Source organism: Diaporthe batatas (assembly GCF_019321695.1).
Source record: "Diaporthe batatas strain CRI 302-4 chromosome Unknown Contig00009, whole genome shotgun sequence".
Taxonomy (NCBI): Eukaryota; Fungi; Ascomycota; class Sordariomycetes; order Diaporthales; family Diaporthaceae; genus Diaporthe; species Diaporthe batatas.
This window is the reverse complement of record NW_025408556.1, coordinates 1,612,764-1,632,644: the sequence shown is the minus strand read 5'-3', so window position 1 is coordinate 1,632,644 and position 19,881 is coordinate 1,612,764. Positions and strand designations below refer to the sequence as shown.

At 55.7% G+C, this 19,881-nt stretch overlaps 3 protein-coding genes across 3 annotated transcripts; 2 read left to right on the top strand and 1 right to left on the bottom strand.

Annotated features, from left to right (window-relative positions):
• Nucleotides 1-1,891: 1,891 nt before the first annotated feature.
• Nucleotides 1,892-5,040, top strand: KVR01_007877 (uncharacterized protein; the record flags this gene model as incomplete). Its single annotated transcript, XM_044782919.1, has 3 exons — nt 1,892-4,361; nt 4,416-4,567; nt 4,624-5,040. 3 exons carry the CDS (start codon nt 1,892-1,894, stop codon nt 5,038-5,040), a joined length of 3,039 nt encoding a protein of 1,012 aa, XP_044642855.1.
• Nucleotides 5,041-7,665: 2,625 nt separating this feature from the next.
• On the top strand, nt 7,666-11,944 carry KVR01_007697 (uncharacterized protein; the record flags this gene model as incomplete). The annotated part of the gene is made up of 3 exons (XM_044788851.1): nt 7,666-7,749; nt 7,850-8,801; nt 8,871-11,944. 3 exons carry the CDS (start codon nt 7,666-7,668, stop codon nt 11,942-11,944), a joined length of 4,110 nt encoding a protein of 1,369 aa, XP_044642675.1.
• A 168-nt stretch (nt 11,945-12,112) lies between these two features.
• KVR01_008183 (uncharacterized protein) lies at nt 12,113-19,686 on the bottom strand (the record flags this gene model as incomplete). Its single annotated transcript, XM_044781402.1, has 4 exons — nt 12,113-12,369; nt 12,442-19,327; nt 19,410-19,530; nt 19,631-19,686. 4 exons carry the CDS (start codon nt 19,684-19,686, stop codon nt 12,113-12,115), a joined length of 7,320 nt encoding a protein of 2,439 aa, XP_044643161.1.
• Between the last annotated feature and the right edge of the window lie 195 nt (nt 19,687-19,881).

Here is a 19,881-nt window from a genome sequence, read left to right as displayed (position 1 = left end):
GGAACATAATCCTGGGAAATATTGACCGTCGCTCTCGGAGAGCAACTCGGCTCTTTCATCACTGTCGAATACTCCTTCCTGGTGGTTGGTAAGCTTCCTCGCCGTCTATGACCACCAGGTGGCGATCCCCCAGGGCCTTGTACCTTTAGTTAACCCCATTAACTCAAAAAGCTCGCTCTTCATCCCGACCACAGCGCAGTCACCCGCCGCAAATTCGGCTTTCAGCCATTCCCTCGTTCAGGTAAGCAGGCACCTCATAGTCGACTGGATCTCCACGGCATAAAGACCCATCTCCTCATTGGATACCTCGTAGCTCATCCAATCTTCACTACACTCCATCTTAATCAACCTGCTGAGGTCGCAGTGCATCTGACTGTCCTAGATGGGCCAAGTGGAAACTCCCCATCAGGCCAAATAGCATCTTCCCAACACAATCGCATCCCGTACCCATGAGCACGTCAACACCACCCCAGCAGGACAAATCAGATTTCAAGGTTAGTAAAAACGTTTGCTTTTTTAATCTTTCACATTGGTGTTAACCTGTCTTCAAAATTATTGGTTTCTAAGCTACCCTAGGGTAACACTTCGCAGAAACAAAATCTTTTCCAGTTGAACGTTTTGAATCCCCATACAACATACCAACTTTTTGATCAGCACAAACATTGGATCTTTGGTTTGCGCTTTTCAAAACTCTCCTCACTGACAGCCTCAAACGGACGGAACTGGTCCAAAGGTTCCCACGCCGTATCCTTTGAACCTGCCCTCTCTCTTACTGAATTTGATCATCTCATTCGCTGGCCTGTTCTAACTCACAAGCAAATACTTCTAGCACATCTAATTTTCTTCCAGTCTTCTGAACCAACCCTCTTGCAGCTTAAGTACGGTCTTCCCTGAGCATTAACCTCCGCCAGCAGCTTTCCCTTTGCGAATCCGCCACCTTACCTCATACCCCCCCTCTCTCTAGCTGGGCATCTTTCCTCTGTCGCGGGGTCCTTCAACCTGGAGCCTTACAGTCCCAACTCAACCCACTCAGAAAGTCCAACGTCCCATCATCTCAATCGTCTGAGGGCGGTTTTCCCAGTGAAAACACGGGTTTTCAAAACACGACCAGTCAGTGTTGGCTCTCACGGTCTTACATCGCCATTGCTTGCCGTCTATGTGTGGTACGCCCCCCGTCAACACACTCACCGTTCGACCTCATTCTGCCGCGAAAGGGGTCGACCATCGACGCAACGTACCATTCTCGGCGGCGCTTTCAGGGTGGACTTGCAACCTGACCACTTCCATCTTCCTCTGATGTTCACAAACACTTTGTGGTAAGCACTGAACCGTTGCCTTGACTTTTCCAACATCAGCAAGTAGAGACTGAGAGGGTCTTTGCGAGATACCAGCTTTTCGTCTCTGTCACCCCCCAAATCTCATCCCTTCGCCTCTTCGTTTGCTTTGCGCTCTTGCCAACCTTGCCAACGCCTTCTAAGCACAGCTCCTCCCTCTTTCCTCTCTTCGCTTGCCTTTGCGCTCTTGCCAACACAGTTTTCAGTACATCACGGCGCTCCGTCACCGACGACACCCTGGGAGCCTGACGAGGACTGTGCCAAAACACCTCGACTTCTTCTCACATCTGGGTCTCCACGGTGTCTTCGCCAACACAGCCCCCATACAACCAATTCGAGGTCTAACTCGTGTCGCAACTTTCCGCGCTAGCTAAATTTAGCTGCGAAGACCGGAGCTCCTCGGGACATGTCGTCGCGCAGCCTGGTCTAGCTTGAGTCCGTTCATAATACCAGTCGGCGCATCATCTTCCAAAGACTCACCGTGGCTGAATGCCATTCCTGGCGTAACTTGACCTTCAGTCTGGGTCTGATACATGCCGCGTGTTGAGTCCACCAACATGGGACCGAAGCGACTGATGGTGACGCTCACCATTCCCCGACGCAAAGACGGTCCAGCATCATCTCGAACAGAAGAACCAATTGCTTCCAACAGTGGGGATGGTGACAACATGGCCCTTGCTAGAACGGCTGACGAAACCAGCGATCAGTCTCGTGGCTTGGGGGTGAGCGAGTCTTCATGCCCAGCCATCAAGCAAGAGGGGGGGACCGAAACAGCAGAAACTCCCTCTGCCTCTGCATCAAACATGAAAGAAACATGCGACAAAAAGTCAACCACTTCAGGAGCTGCCGAAGGAAAGCATTCTGTGTCATCTCCCGAAGTAAAGCCCAACAGTCCAGATTCAATGGATATCGACAACGGCCCTGGCACCAAAACAACGATGGGAGAGCCGCTGCCTTTCGTGAGCGATAACGACAACAACATCAATGTCAACGCCCTCGGCAAAGCCGTCGGACCAACCAACGAAGCAGAACAACCGACCCCGAACATCTTGGCAAGTATCGAGACAGCAAACAAAGCGCCGAATAGACGGAAGCGAAAGGCTGAGTCGAGCAGCGATCAAGGTCCACCCACCAAGAAGAAACCCGGAGCATACCGGAAGCCACGCAAACCGGCACTTGAGGCAGCAAAATATGTATCGCATGCCAATTCTCTCGTGCTGAGTGGGAAAACAGCAGAAATGCCTGAGGACATTGACTTGAATCTGCCAACAATATCCCAAGCACCTGCCAATGTGCGTGATCATCTTAGAGCCTTGGAGAAGGCTGGGCTCAAGTTAGCTCGCGCTGACCCAGAAACCATCAAAACTCACGTCAAGGTTCTAGGCGGCTTGTGCCATGTTTTCAAAAACATCGAGCCATGGCTGTTTGAGCGAGATGGCGAACCGAGAGTGGATGACTTCAAATGGAAGGTCCAGGGTTTGAAACATCCGCTACATTCTCACCAGATGCTTGGAAGTGCAATCATGATCGTGATTGAGAGGGACGAGAACCAAGGATCTGGTCTCCTTTTGGACTTCATGGGTTTCGGGAAGACTGTGCAGACTCTGACATGTGTTGTCTCAAACCTTGTGAGTTCAAACAAGGGCCAAGGCAAGGGCAAAGAGAAGGGCCAACGGAAAGGTCAACGGAAGGGCCAAAACCTGAAGGACGGTTCGGCCACAACTCTTGTCGTTGTCCGCAAGTCTGCTGCCCCACAGTGGGTGGATGAGGTGAAGGAGCATACCAATTCTCAACTGTCTGTTATCCTCTGGACGAGACAGACTGAGATAACGAGGGATGCAACGCTGGCTGCTGATATTCTCGTCGTCACATACGACCAAGTCCGGGCTATGCTGAAAGCCTGCAAGAGCGGCAAGATCACCTCCTTGTTGTTTGAGGCATGCTTCCAGCGCATTGTCCTGGATGAGGCACATAGGATGAAAAATCGGAACTCGGAGACCTTTAAGGCTTGCATGTGTCTGAAAGGCAAGCACAGATGGGCGTTGACAGGCACTCCTATACCAAATGGCGCGCATGAGCTCTGGCCGCTCCTCAGATTCATTCAGCACCCCAGTGTGAAGGACTTTCCTCATTTCAAGAAGGATTTCCTGGCCAAACTGAAGTCCGAAGGGGGCGTGGAGTACGAGGATTTGCGCAACCTCCTGATGCCAATTACGATCATGAGGACTCCACGACACCAGTTTTGTGGTATACCTCTGGTAAATTTACCACAAGACCACGCTGTGACAGAAGTAGTTCCACTCAGTGCTGAGGAAAAGGTCATATTGGCATATCTCGAGGGCAACATCTTGAGCTACCTCAAGATGAAGCATGGTGGAAGGTGCAACTACCTGTGCCTCAGAGAGAGGTTCACGAGATACAGGCAATTCAGTGCGAGTCCTCTATTGCTCGAGGCCCCGGTCAAAGATGGCCTGTGGACCATCGAACAGGTGGGACTCATGAAGGGGGAGGCCCACAACACTGGAGCAACACAGACGCCGATTATGGATTTGTTCGAGCAGTGGATTTTGGAGCCGAAGCAAGACCATCTGGCGCCGACTGGACACCGGCGAATTGACAGCACATTTGCTGAAGCAGACCTCATGGTGTGCCCTCTTTGCTGGAATGCGCAGACCACGCCAATGCTGGCAGAATGTGGTCACATATGGTGTAAAGAATGCGTCGAAGAGAGGCAGAAATCATGCCGGCTGATGGAGATAGAGATCTCATGCCGCAAGTGCAAGCGCCTCATCGGAGAAGTACGCCCTTACAACCCAGAGGCGGCACGCGATCCTGAACAGGATGCAGCGAGAAGCCAGAAGGGTGTTGACCATAATGGCTTCCAGCCTGCTGGTGATGAGGGATCTACTTTGTTCCAATACTTGGATCAAAATCCCGAGGCTTCAATTCCGTTGAACACAAAAATGAAGCGTATGCTTGACTTGATTCTCAAGTGGAAGGCTGAGGCTCCAAAGGACAAGATCATCGGTCAGTCTTGTCTTACAACATGATTCGATTTCATCTGCTAACGAGTGCCTCCAGTCTTTTTCCACTTCATTGGCGTTGGCCGACTTCTCGGACGGTTGCTTCAGGGTCATGGCATCGGCTACCTTTATTTCGTCGGGAAAATGAATAGCGATCAACGTCAAGATGCCAGGGTAGCTTTTGAAGAAGACGAAGCAGTCAAGGTTCTCGTAAGTCAAGTCTCGCCGGATTCCTCATTGTCTACCCTTTCTGACCTGGCTCTTAGATGGTCTCCATCACCACTGGAGGTGAGGCTCTCAACTTGACAATGGCGAATCGATGCATTATTTACGACCCGTGGTGGCACCGTGCAGTGGAGGAACAAGCATTTGGCCGCGTGAATCGCATAGGGCAACAGAAGGAGACTCACTGTGTGCGTCTGTTTGCCGAGGGCACCATTGATGACCGCATGAATGACCTTCAGAAAAAGAAGAAGAAACAACAGAGCGCAATAGCCGAACTTGAAGCCAGCAAAGGACTTACAGCCAAGACACTTCGACAGATCCTGGATGGCCGGAGCAAAGAAGGAGGCAGCGACGGTAGTGATGCCGACACCGACAGTGAAGACAGCGGGGACGACGACGAGGACGATGGCTCTGAGTCTGAGCCGGAGGATCCGAATGATGGGGATTGGGTGGCCTAGATCGCATGTGCAGCGGTCCGGTGTGGTCATTGAGGTTGCTTGAGAAGGAGAAAATGCGATGGCTTTTGCAGATTACCAAAGGAGAAATCAGAGTCTTCGTGCTGAGAGATGCTCCTGAGCACTCGGGTATTTAGAAGGGATATCATTCACTTCTTCCAGTCAATAGAGGATAATTTGCTTTGCATTCAAGCGCTGGACCTCCGTGGCCCCTTGCACTAAGCTAGGCGGGCGTGTGTGCAGTTCCTCGCCCGAGCGGAACGCCCCAGAGACATGGCCATGTATGGCGCTTGACGGGGCATTCTGGCCAGTTATTTCCAAAAAGAGTTTCCTGGCATCATGGGGACTTAAGTACTTTTATAGTAAGTTGGATACGCCTTGAAACCGGTTCCATTAGGGGCGTGTCCCCCAACGATGTCGACTTTTTCAACAAGGACGGGACCGCCAGGTTTAAGTAAGTACCTAGGTAGCTTGCTGATCCACGAGGCCGCAAAGGACGCCAACCGGGAGAGGCGCGGAGTCCTTGGTGCCACGTGGTTCAACAACTCGATACAGCTCTATATTGGCCGGGAGATTATGCTCTCTATGGGAAGAGGAACCAGCTCACTGAAGGCCGGGGGGGGGGGGTCATTTTGATTTGAACGATGCTGTTGAATACCTAGTCCAACACTTTGAGAAGAGTGGCATCATAGGTACGCAGGGGGCCGAACAGCACAACTCCAGGGTTGCGTCGGCAGTGGAGTTTCGCCGGCCGTGGAAGGTGACATGAGTACCGGTAGTAGTGGTGTGAGCGAAAAAGAGCGGCTGCATATAGCACTAAAATCAATCCGGATGACGTGTGATGCATGAAGGGTCTGATGGTCTAAACAGGAGGGGAGATGAGACTGGAGGACGATACATCGAAAAGTATTCATCAATGTAAGCATGCCTGTTTGGTGCCTGGGACCATCACAACGTACCGTAATGTCACTCAATGACATTATTCTCATCCCGCTATCAGAAATGAAGCAGGCAGTCCCGTGTTGAAGCAGTCGGTTCTGCCCTTTTCCAAGGTGTTTGTCCGATCTGCAGTATGGATTCACATCACGGGTAGGCTTGTGCACCGCGACGTCATGTTCTCCACGGTTTATCTGGACGGCAGAGGACCAGCATGCGAAATGGAGCCCACATGTCTGCACAGTCTGATGGTCAAGAGCTCTCGTCTCAGGGTCCTCGCATTCCACTGGCATGTCGCTTTCTCTAGTCTCGGCTGTAATCTTCCGAGTGGCGCCGGGCCAGGGAATAATGGCACAACCCTGCGGCAGTTGACTGCGTGAGCAGAACAGTGGACTTTGTGATACGGCGCCGTCTCCCCGTTTTGATCTTCCTGATCTAATCAGATCATCAGATTGCCTTTGGCCCAGGTGGGATCTGAGCCAGGGGGGCTTTGGTCCCCGTACAGGGAGGGGGCACTGCCCGCTTGGAGTTATCTGATCCGGCCCGTTGCAACGCAGGCTCGTCTGAGCCAGTAAGAAGCCCTATAATGTCGTTCCTAATCCAGACTAACAGTGTAGGTCTCCGTGCCCCTGCCCACTCGCAGGTGCCGGTGCATTCCCGTAAACGTCATCCCCCGAGCAGAATCTTCTTCGACCAAGTTCCCCGGGCCCAGGGCGAAAGAAGATCGCCGACAAGGGCAGGACAACCAAGCCTCGGGGCAGCACAACCAAGCCTTGGGGCAGGCAGGCAAGACTTCCAAGGTCTATATGTAAGGGTCTGTGTGGTAGAGTGCGATCCAATCATACTGCAACACACCATGAGTGGACAAGTCTATCTACTGCAAGAACAAGTGAGGCAACAGACAGCCGGGTCCCTCTCGAGCTCCTCAACAATACCCGCAGATCTGCAACAATAATATCCACAACGGTATAGCACACATGATTTATGGTGCATCGCCGGCGTGCTAGGATGCCTTGCCCTGTTGGTCTTTGTCACATCCCCACCCGGCGCTGATGCCCACAACCATCGCAGTTACTCCATCTCACCTGCACATTTTCACAGACGCTACCTAGCCTACAGCCGTGGGCCAGACGAGTACCATCATCCTCCCACGTAATCGTACATGGCCCAAGGCGGATGTCCTCACTACTATGCATGCAGCAAATGCCTTGTAAGGGTGGCCCAATGGCACGGAGAGAGGTCTCCCAATTTCTGCCGTCTCCGATTAGTTGTAACATTCCAAGGTTGCCACTCCAGTGATCACTCACCATGAGTATCTGCCCCCATGTTGCAGTCTGAACAGCCGTCTCTTCAGTGTTGCCTCCTAGGTGCCCCTGGTTTCTGCACGATGTTGCAATTATGCCGCGTTGTCCAATATACTGTCACCGTCTCCACCCACACTCCCAGGCTCTATCCTTCTTGATGCCATCCACTGCCTGCCCAGGTCCTGAGGTCCCTGGCCATCCCACCATGCAAGTAGGGGCTTGTGTCTCTGGTTGTTGGAGGCCTATAACATCCATTATGTCCCCATTCACGCACGATCCCCCTGTTTTTGATGGGACGATCTCTTTAGACCACGCGTTCCGCATCTGTCCAATGCGCTGCTCGGTGTTTAGCACATAAGAAGCAGAGACGTTTTTTATTTCATTCGTAATGGCGGATGAGGGACCTGCTACAGCAGGTCCTCAAAGGGACCCGACCAAGCCCAAATGTACCGCGGGTGAACAAAAGATCAAGGTGAGAATCATCTGAATCCCATCATTGCTGGCGTTGACGCCCTGTATCATATGAGCATCTCGCCGTATCCTCTTTCTGACGATGTCACTTGCTCGTAAAGAAGGTTTTCACCTTATCAAGCTTTGATCTTTCACCAACCCGAGGCTATTTCAGGCTGCTCTTCCTGACACCCAAGGACTCCGCCCTCGATTTTGCTCTGATTTTCATCGGCTTCTTCGCCGCCATCGGAGCTGGTATCCCCTTCCCACTGCTCGGCATCCTCTTCGGCCAGCTCGTTGACGACCTAAACTCGACATCATGCGGCGCCGACAGCGTTGATGACGGGTCCGTCCGGGCCGCCGTCAACCGCAAGCTGCTGCTCGTCATCTACGTCACCGTGGCCAACTTCTGCCTCATCTGGGTGCACTGCGGCTGCTGGTCCCTCTTCGGCGAGCGCGTCGTCCGCAAGCTGCGCTACCGCTACCTCTGCGCCCTGCTGCGCCAGGACCTGGCCTACTTTGAGACCCTGCCGGCGGGGGACGTCGCGACGCGCCTGGACGCCGACCTGACCACCGTGCAGGCCGGCACGTCCGAGAAGGTCGGCGTGGTCATCCAGAGCGTGTCGTACTTTGTCGCCGCCTACGTCGTCGCCTTCCTCAAGGACGCCAAGCTGGCCGGCATCCTGGTCAGCCTGGTGCCGTGCTTCTTGCTCATGGCCCTTGGGGGCAATTACTTCACCAAGAAGTACGCCGGGCGCGTCAGCGACGGTATCACCAAGGCCACGGCCATCGCCTCCGAGTCGCTTGCGCATATGCGCCTCATCAAGGTGTTTGGCGCTGCAGGCAGGATCGAGAGCATTTATGTCGGGCACCTTAGGAGCGTCCAGGGCGCCGCCGTCCGCAAGTTCCTCGCCGCCTCGGTACAGATGGGACTGCTGTACTTGATCGCGTACTGTGCGAGCGCTGTCGCTATGTGGCAGGGGGGCCGGCAGGTTGCTGAATCTGTGGCGACTGGTGGTGGCGACGGCATCACGGTTGGAGATATCTATACCGTGATTTTCGTCCTGGTTGATGGTGAGTGAAACTAAAGAATCTTGGTAAATATGAATTTTCAATGTTATCACGTTACTGACATCCTGATAGCCTCTTTCATCATTAGTCTCGTGGCTCCTTTCTTGACCATCTTTGCCAATGCATCAAAGGCATCTGAGAAGCTCTTCGAGACTATTGAGCGACAGGCACCTATCGACGCGATGAGCCAGGAGCAAGGCATCAAGTCCCCCAGCATAGTGGGCGATATCACCCTTGAGAGCGTGTCCTTCAGCTACCCATCCCGCGCCGAAGTCCCTGTGCTCGACAATGTCAGCCTATCGATACCAAGCAACAGAATGACTGGCATCGTAGGCGTGTCCGGTAGCGGCAAGTCCACCATCGCTGCCCTGGTCGAGCGTTTATATGACCCCAATTCAGGTAGAGTAACCGTCGACGGCATCGACCTGCGGGATTTCAACGTCAGCAACTACCATGGACACGTCTCTATCGTTGAGCAGAACCCCACCCTCTTCAACCGCTCCGTGCTGGAGAACATTGCCCATGGTCTCGTCGGCTCGGGGAGACCCGAACATCAACATTTGCAAGAAGCCCTGCTCGGCGGCGAACTGGCCCGCCTTGTGGGTGCCGTCCGCAAAGGTGGTCACTTGGACACACTGGCTGAGAAGAATCCGGCCTTGGAGACTATTGTCAGGCTGACCCGGGAGGCGGCCGAGCTAGTCGGCGCGATGGAATACATCGTCAACCTGCAACACGGCCTTGCGACGACTGTTGGGCCAGGCGGTGGTATGCTCAGTGGAGGTCAGAAACAGAGGGTTGCGTTTGCCCGAGCTGTGATCCGTGATCCCTCAATTTTGATTCTCGACGAAGCAACAGCCGCTCTTGATTCGGCCAGCGAAGCCAGGATCCAGGATGCTATGGACAAATTCTCGGCCAACAGAACCACCATCGTCATAGCCCATCGCCTGTCTACCATTAGGAATGCAGACAACATCCTTGTCTTGGAACGCGGTGGCAAGGTCGTTGAGCAAGGAACATACACTTCCCTGATGGAGAAGGATTGCGTCTTTGCCTCGCTTGTGAGACTGCAGAGCCTGAAGTTTGACGAGGACGACATGGAGCCCCGCGAGTCTGGTGAAACGACCTTCTACAATATGGAGACCGACCAGAAGCGCACAATGGAAGTGATGGAGAGTCTGAAGGACGCCCAGAAATCATCTGATGGCGAAGACGGGGTTGGTGGAAATGACACCAGCGCTCTCGAAAACATTAATACGAGCACACGCGGATTTCTTTCCACTTTCGGTGCCATCCTGAGGCTGGCCCGTCCTCAGCTACTTTTCATCATCTTTGGTGTCATCGCCGCCACCATCGTAGGCGGCTCTCACTCGGGGGAGGCGGTCATCTTTGGCAACGTCGTCGGGCGTCTCAACAGCTGTCGGCTTCCCTGGGAGATCCGCGAGAGCGCATCGCTCTTTGGAGGTCTCTACTTCGGGCTGGCGCTGATCGAGTTCTTCGCCAACATGGCCAGCACGGCGTCGTTCGGTTGGGTGTCCGAGAAGTTACTCTTCAAGACACGCGTGCTCAGCCTGCGGGCGCTGCTCAGCAGGCCACTGCACTGGCACGACTCGGAGGGACGCACGCCCGGCACACTGGTGGCATACATGAGTGCCGACGCCATCGCCATGTCTGGCATGACCGGGGCCATCCTCGGGGTCACCTTCTCCGTCCTCATAAGCCTCATCGCCGGCATCATCCTGGCCCACGCCATCGCGTGGAAGATCGCCGTCGTGCTGCTGGCCTGCGTGCCTGTCATCTTCATGTCCGGCTTCCTGCGCATCCACGTCCAGGCCAAGTTCGCCGCCCGCCACGCCAAGGCATTTGCCGACAGTGTGGCCATCGCCATTGAGGCCATTGACTCCATACGCATCATCAGCGCATTCTCGCTGCAGAAAGACGTGACAAATACCTTCCTGCGCAGTCTTCGGGGGCCTTACAACTCGACGTTGAAGAATATACTACACGGGAACTGTTGGCTGGCCTTGAGTTTCAGCATTGGGAACTGTGTATACGCCCTTGCATACTGGTGGGGGGCCAAGCAGACCGCCGACGGCACATATACCCAGACGCAGTTCTTCATCGTCCTGACTGCGCTCCTCGTTGCTGCGCAGTCTAGTGGACAGATCGTTTCCCTCGCGCCGGACATCTCAAAGGCGGCCGTCGCGAGCCGGAGGGTGCTCAGCCTGATCCTGCCCAAGGGAGAGGAGGCGTCACATTTAGAGAAAGAAGCCCAGTGGATCGGAGGAGATCCCGAACAGGGTATAAACGCACTCGCCGAGTCCAAAGGACCCAGTGTGGACGAAAAGGCCAGAAACGGAGCCCACGTCGCTCTGAGGAACATCAGCTTTTCCTATCCATCCCGGCCAGATGCCCCCATCCTGACCGACCTCTCCATGGAGATCCCGGCCGGGTCTTTCGCCGCCCTCGTCGGCCCCTCTGGCGCAGGCAAGTCGACCGTCTTCTCGCTTCTCGAGCGCCTGTATGTCCCAGCCTCTGGCACCATCTCACTAGACGGGCTGGACATAACACAGGTACCCGAGGCGGCATCTCTCGGCACGACAACGCAGGCCCGGGCGTCTTCGTTCCGCGACGACATGGCGCTGGTCCCGCAGGACACGGTGCTGTTCTCGGGGACGGTGGCGTTCAACATCGGGCTCGGGGCACGGCCGGGCTCGATCGCGAGTCAGGCCGAGATCGAGCACGCGGCGCGGCTCGCGTGCATCCACGACACGATCGCGGCGCTGCCGCAGGGCTACGAGACCCCCTGCGGGCCGTCGGCCGGTCTTCAGTTCTTCAGCGGGGGCCAGAAGCAGCGGTTGTGCGTCGCGCGCGCCCTCGTGCGCCGCCCGCGCCTGCTGCTGCTCGACGAGAGCTCCAGCGCGCTCGACGCCGAGAGCGAGGCGCGGTGGGAGGCGGCGCTCGAGGCGCTGCGGGCTGGGGGCGGGGTCACCATCGTTGCTATTGCGCACCGCCTGAGGACTATCAAGAAGGCCGGTGTTATTTTCGTCGTGGAGAATGGGCGGGTGTTGGACCGTGGGACGCATGAGGAGCTTGTTGTTCGGTGTGAGAGATACAGGAATGATGTACTGCATCAGACTCTAGAATAATTCTGCTCTTCTTGGTCGAATATTATATTGAAAGGCAGAGCGCCTGTTTCCATTCTATGAGGTCTCTAGTTCTATGTTCTATTGACTTTATGAATCATACATTATTTATACAAAGCTGCCCAGGTGTCTCCTTTGTGAGACACAGGCAATTCTCCGTCCCACTCCAGGTTAGACATCAACCGGGGTCCTGTGGTCTCGAATGGCACCCGTCAAGAGGACTATGAAGTCACCCATGATCTGTGCTGCCCGTTGCTCCGGAAGTAAATCGGACGAGAAAGTCATGGATAGCTCCATCCCTCCATCTCCGTTACTCCTGACTTCAAGCATAGTTGCTCCCGTGAATTCGACATAGCTACTACCGCCGTCCTCAATGGATCTCACAACAAGCGTACTGCTTGCAGGTGCGCCGGAGTTCTCGCTGATGACTTTCCGTGACAAACCATTCGAGTGCCGGAACGCTTCCTGTGATTCTACAGCCGCCATTCTCGCCAGTGCGCCAATAGTCAATGTGCCCTTGCACTTCTGGGGCATCAATCGAAGACGCACAGGCACCGGCTCAGCATCGTCGCCAGAAGCAATTATATCGAGCAGTGTATCACTAGCTAGCCCGCCGTCACACCGGAATAAGTATGCCCAGAGAGCGCCCAGGATGAAGTTGAAGTGTGCCAAGCCAGTCGTACTGCCGGAAGACGTCATGGCGAGATCCTGCTTGCATATACGCTTCATGCGCTTGACATGATTTGCAGGGATCGTGTAGTAGGGCGTGCTGCATGTCCTGCCGGGAGTGACCCCGTTCGCATTGGCTTTTGCGAGGCCGAATGGATCCGACATCGGTACGTCAGCAAGATATTGCCGCCACCAAGTAAGAAGGGTCTCGGTGTCAACCGAGCCGTTGACATGGTGGTCGGCCTTGCCGTTGACACCGTTCGTGACCCCATTTGGTCCAGACTTATTCCCATTGACTGTCTTCTCTGACACCCCATTCGCCGTCTTGGAGTGCGACTCAACACCATTTGGCGAAGACTTAGACTCGGTCGTAACGACGACTTGTGCCGCGATATATGCCGCTAGAGCCTTGATCGCCTTCCCTCCCAGAAGCTCAAAGAGTGGGAGGTCGACCTTGGTCTCGGTCTTGACCCACTTGCGGAGCTCGATCGCCACGATAGAGTCAAGGCCGTATATTGTCGGTGGGTTAGCTGGGTCGATCAGCAACATCTCAACACCCATCACCGACGATATCTTGTCCATAAACCGCTCGGTGATGAGTGAACACCTCTCTTCGAGGTCCGGGGTTCCCGCAAGAATCTTGGCCAGGCTCTGAGAGGCCGCAGCCCCAGCCGAAGACGACTGTCCAACGTCTATGTTGGCACAGAGCTTCCGGTAAAGCGGTCTCTTCCTGGTCTCGGGATTTGAAGCCAACCCATCGACACTGACTCCGGTTATGAGTTTCTTCCGCTCGAAACCATGAGTGCTGCCACCAACTGATGCAGCTGCCGTGAAACGGCGGTCACTCAAAATAGCCTCTTCCACCAGCAGCATCAGCTCCTGCGTGTTGATGGTCTCATCGAATTTGAGGCCAAGGTCAGCTGCCACGCCAACACTAGATACGGCCGCGACGTTCACACTGGCGCCAACGCACCCTTGACTGCGGCGCCAATCCATGAGGCTGTCCAGGTACGCATTGGCAGCGCTGTAGTTTGCCTGGCCTGGGTTGCCCACGATTGTGGATATTGATGAGAAGCACGTGAAGAAATCAACTGGCTGTTGCTGCGTCACCTGGTGCAAGTTCCATGCGCCGTCGCACTTGACGCGGATGACCTTTTCCCATTGGTTATAGCTCATTCCCTGGAGAGAGACATCTGCGAGCACCATTGCCAGGTGGAACACGCCAGCTACAGGTCCCATCTTGGCAAAGGCTTGTTGGACTTGTTCCAAGTTGGCCACGTCTGTTCGGTATATCTCAATCTCGCAACCACGCGCTTTCAACCAGTCAACAGTGCGTCGCGCACTCTTTCTCAGCTCACCTGTTGGGCTGAGAGCCGACACGGTGAAGAAGGCTAGCTTCCTGGCACCCTTGAAGTACATCCACTCTGCCAGCTTCAGTCCGAGACCACCTAGACCACCGGCGATGAGGTACTTCTTTTCAGGGTCGAATAACTTGGTCAGGAGATGGTATCCTCTGGGTTTGAGCATCACATCGCCCGCTCCAGGTACCAAAATAACCTTGCCAATATGCTTCCCTTGCTGAATCAGCCGGAAGGCCCTCTCCACGTCTGAGAAAGGCACCTCGAGCAGACTATCTGGCACTCGGATATTGCCCCCAAAGACGAGCTCACAAGCCTCGTCGATCAGCCGGTTCGTAAGCGCCTTGTCCTCCTGTACGACGAGCACCATATCAATAGACGAGAAGCTGACGTTTCGCCGGAACACATCCATGGGCAGGCCCGCGTTCTCGTGGACGTCCCGCTTGCCAATCTCCACGAAGCGGCCGAACGGCGCGAGCGACCGCCACGTCGCCTCCAGAAGCTTGCCAGAAAGGGAGTTGAGCACGACGTCGACGCCCCGGCCGCCCGTCGCCGCCAGGACGTCCCTCCTGAACGAGTCGTCCCGCGACGAGAATACCTGCCCGTCCGAGAAGCCGAACCGCTCCTTCAGGAACGCCCGCTTGCCCTGCGAGCAGGTCGCGAGGATGCGTGCGCCGCGGGCCTGCGCCAGCTGGACGGCCATCTGCCCCACGCCGCCGGCGGCCGAGTGGATCAGGATGGTGTCCCCGGCCTGCAGGCGGGCGACGTGGTGCAGCGCGTACAGGGCCGTCATCGTCACGGTCAGGAAGCTCGCCGCGGCGACGTCGCTCACGCCGGGGGGGATCTTGCGCGCGAGCCAGGCGTCGGCGCGGGCTCGGTTGCCGATGCACTCGCCCGCTGCCACGACGATCCTGTCGCCGGGCTGGAAGTCCTTGGTGGCGTTTGCCCCGGCCGCAGTGACTATGCCCGCACATTCCTCGCCGAAGTGGTAGTCCTGGATCAGGCCGACTGCGATGGCGATGTCGCGGAAGTTCAGCGCTGATGCTAGGACTTTGAATTCGATCTGGTCGTCTCCGAGGGCCTTGTTGAGGATGTCTTCGTTGGGGGCAAAATACAGCGTGTCGAGACGGCCTATGTGCCCGATCTCGAGATTCACTGGTGTGTCGTCTGGGAGCGGCCGTCGCGTTGGTTTGCTGTCATTGAGCTTGGAGTTCAGTTCCTCGTCCACCGCAAGACGCGGGGAAAAGGCCTCGCTGCCTCTCACTGCGACCTCTTCTTCGTCCAAGGTTTTATCCAGGGCCCGTATGATCGTTGTGCCCGCTTCTGGCCCCGTCGCGCTGGGGTCCAAGTCAAGGGTGATAAGCCTGGAGAGACGATTCTCGTTCCGGGCTGTTCTCAGGAATCCTGCGATTTTGGACATCTCAGGATTTGCTGCGCCCATATATGTACCCTGAAGCACCCATACCATGTTCTTCTCTTCTTGCAATGCGAGGTTCTGAAACTGTGTGAATGAGTCTGCCGAGGCCATGGTGGTCGACAACGAGGCCAAGATAATGATGTTACGATAATTGTCATCGCCCAACGGGAGCTGGCTCAGTTCTACACAAGTTAGATGACCTGCAAGGCTCTGGACCTGTCTCAGAACGTGGATCTCCGTCTCCGAGGGAGTTGCAGAAACAACCGCAGTGAGCTGCTCTGGAACGGTCGGTTCGAAATTGCGAAACTCGATGAGGTTCTCCCACTCCTGTTCGAAGTACAGCCTCCGACCGAGCGAGCCCTGTTCTTCCTTCAAGAAGGTACTCTCCTGATCCTGCATGTGGATGCAAAGCCGGCCCTGCTCATCCGAGACCAGAAGCTGGGAGATGACGGTACGCAGTCCAACACGGTCACCAAAGGTCCGAATGGTGTACTTCTGGAGATCATTGGATCCCGAATATGAACGCGCGAGGAGGTGGCCGGCCAGCTCAACGGACTTGTATGAACGTGGCACACCGACGCCATCCTCGTCGGGCCACCATTCCCACCCGTCCGATGATCCAGACCACGTTGAATGCATAACCGCATCGAGCAGCGCCAGTGGAACCAGCGTCGCCTCCAGCAAACCATCGATCCTGTAGAGGCTAGGATCAAACTCGAGATTTGCCACTGTGAAGCCCTCGCCGTCATCCATGTCACCCTTCAGGAGCCTGAACTCATCGCGGTACTGCACCCCCCGCTTCTCGAGCCGGCGGTACAGATCAGCGCAGCTGGGCCGGTTCGTAGATCTGTGCCTCAGCTCCTCAATAGAAGGGAACCGCTGCAGCGAGCCGTCAAGCTCTACCTCTTCAGGCTCGCCCGCGACGATGCAGATCCACCCGTGGCAGTGCTCCGAATAACGGCCGTCCACGTCGAAGCTGCTGATATGGAACTCGAGCCACTCGTCGCTGAAACCCTTGGCGGACGTGGTCTCTGGCTGAATGCTCAAGATCATCTCCGTGCCGACCTCGTTGTCGCGCAGCGTCATGGCACCCTTGATGTCGATGTCCTTAAAACGGACTTTGGCCACGGTCTTGTCTTCATTTGTTGGGTACCGCACGGCAGCCTCGACGGCAAGCGAGAGGTATCCGGACCCAGGGAAGACGACCTCGCCCTCGATGGCGTGCCCGGCGAGCCACGGTATCTCGGAGACTCGTATGTAGTTACGCCATTGCATGAGGTGGGGCGTAGAGTGCGGCACAGGGGTCCCGAGGAGGGTGTGGTTGTACTTTCGGTGCTGCGTGTTGCGCATCACACGGGTGGTGGGCGTCCAGTAATGGCGATGGTTCCAAGGGTATGTCGGGAGGTCTGTGAGCAAGTGACCCGGGTGTTGCTGGTCTGCATTCACGGCTGCGAGGTCGACTGGGTGGTTGGACGTGAACAGTTGACCCGCCGCCTCGAGGAGGCACTCGAATGCGGGCTGGTTGCGGTTGAGAGTGCCAAAGTAAGATATATCGACCTTGAGCTCGGACGCTACCTGTGAAGAAGGTCCCTTCAGCGCAGGATGAGGACCGATCTCTAACAGGATGTCGACGGCCTGTTCCTCATCATCATCCAGCAAGATGCCTGTGAGGGCGTCTGCAAATCGCACAGCGCCAACCATGTTTCGAACCCAGTAGGCAGCGTCCACATCCCCATCGCGGAGAATCCTGGCCGTGACGCTAGATACCATTCTCACATCTTCGTCCCGGGCTTCAGTCTTGTACGACGCGCACTCGCGTAATGCCGTCTCGTATGCCGGGGCAAGGGGCTCCATATGATGCGAGTGGAACGCCTGCTGGACAATCAGTTTCCGCGCAAAGACTCCTCGCTTCGAAAGATCTTCGTGGAATTCTTCGATCGCGTCCAGGTCGCCCGAAACGGTCACGCTGGAGGAGGAGTTGACAGCTGCCAGGCATAGCCGGCCTTCAAACTTGGACAGTTCCGAGATGCTGTCTGCTTCGCTCATGCCGACTGCAATCATGCCTCCAGTAATCTGGGGCTTGCCGGCCTGGCCATGGGTCTGCTTTTGGCTCATGTGGAAGCCACGGTAGTAGGCTACAACCATAGCTGCCTCAAGTGACAGAATACCGGCTGAATATGCCGCTGCAACCTCTCCCGACGAGTGTCCACAGACCGCCTTTGGCTTGATACCCCATGTCCGCAACAAATCTACAAGGGCAATCTGCAGGGCTGTGCAGATTGGTTGCGAGAGCCGCGTTTCGCTGAGACGTGACTCGGCGGGATCTCGTGGGCTTAAGAGCTCCTGCACGATAGACCACCCGGGCCTGTCAGCTCCGGGCAGGCTTTGTAGAACAGCATCACACTTCTCGAGGGTCTGTCGGAATGACGCGTGGCACTCGATGAGCTGACGACCCATGTCCCAGCTTTGCGCACCCTGGCCGGTGAAGACGAAGCCGATTCGAGGTGTTGTGCTTGATGAGCGGCTTGCAGCCGTCTTCCACTCGGCAGACTCACGAGGCTCCTCCAGCTCGGCAATGAGGGCCCCTGCGGAGGAGGCAATGGCGAAGGATCGCACTTTGTGGGTTGTGCGGTGGGCTGAGAGGGTATGTGCAAGGTCGCGGAGGTGCTGAGCGGCTGGCCTGTCGCCTTTTTGCGCCGTCACATATTCCCCGAGAACAACTCTTAGACGCTGGCCCGTTTCAGTGGCATGGGACGTGACAGGGAACAAAAAAGGACGGTCTGAAGTCTTGGCCGTGCCATTTGCCGTCAGAGTACCATTTGTCCCACTGTCAAAACTCTCCAAAACTGCATGAGCATTGGCACCACCGTATCCAAAGGAGTTCAGACTCGCCCGTCTGGGCTTGCCATACGTCTCCGGCCAGCTCAGCACTTCGGTGGGGACCTTCAGTCTCCAATCTTCAAATTTGATATCGGGATTCGGCCGGTCAAAGTGCATCTGAGGAGGGATGCACTTGTTCTCAATGGCCAGGACCGCCTTGATCATGCCTGCCAGCCCCGCAGCACCCTCGAGATGGCCAACGTTACTCTTGATGCTGCCAATGATCAGGTTCTGGCTTCTGGTCGGGGTAGCAAAGACGTTGCCCACGGCGCGCGTCTCATTTGGATCGCCGACTTTGGTCCCTGTGCCGTGGCACTCGAAAAAGTGGGTATCGTCTGGCTTGAGGTTGGCAAGTTGGTAGGTCCGACGGATCATCTCCTCTTGGGCCTCTGACGAGGGAACCGTGATCCCCTTCTTCGTGCCGTCGTGGTTGGATCCCGTTGCGCGGACGACACTTCTTATGCGGTTGCCGTCGCGGATTGCATCTGATTGCCGCTTGATGACAACAGCGCAGACGCCCTCCCCTCGGACATATCCACTGCCGTCGGCATCGAATGACCTGCACCGTCCGTCTGCTGAGAGGAATCCCATATCTGACAGAACGATGGCGGTAGTTGGGTCGAAGTACAGCGCGGAGCCGAGCACGATGGCATAGTCTGACTCTCCCGTGATGATACTCTGGTGTGCCAGGTGGAAGGCCACCAGACTGCTTGAACAAGCTGTATCAACCACGATACTTGGCCCCTTGAGGTTGAAGAAGTAAGACACGCGGTTGGCTTGCATGGCATCGCCTATACCTGTGATGCTGTGCAGTGGGTAATACGCCTGGTCGCATAGCAGGGTGCCGTAGTCGTTGCTGAGACTGCCCTGAAATACGGCGGTTTGCGTGCCGGCTATCTGATCAAGAGTAATGCCTGCATCTTCCAGAGCCTCGTAGGCTACTTCGAGGAGCAGCCGCTGCTGCGGGTCGATGGACTCTGCTTCTTTGCCGGAAATGCCAAAGAACCCTGCATCGAATGCTGTGACGGGGTGGTCGAGGAAGTAGGCTCGCTTTTGATTTATCTGTTGTCCTCGACATTAGCCTGGTCACATGGCTCCCGAGTTGGCAGGGAAAAGGTTCAAATGTCTTGCAGATGTCACGGACCGTGCCTTTGTTTGCGTGGTTGGGGTGATACCACGTGTCGACGTTGAATCTGTGTCGTTCATCTGGGACCTGCCGCTGGACGTCTCTCTTGCTCATGAGATTGTCCCACAACTGGCTCGGACTGGTGCGACAAATGTCAGCAAATTGCTTCCTCTCATTTGAAAGTCCCAGGATCTGGTAGGTCATGTTCCCATGGCTCATCTGTAATAGGGTCGGCTCACTTGTTGGCTCCAGGCACGCGACAGGCCATGCCGCATATCACCGTTTGTCGGTCCATATTTGCTGTGTGGGCCTCTCCGAACTGAGCAGAAAGCTGTTGAACCCTGAAGTGGCGTGGAACGAGCAAAGATCTCCCGGGGCCCTGAAGCAGATGTAGTTGTCCATTTTTAAAAGGGGCATTTCGATACCGATTGACAAGTAGCACCACGCATGGACGTAGTAGTGAATGTTAGTAGTGAATATTCAAGTGTTT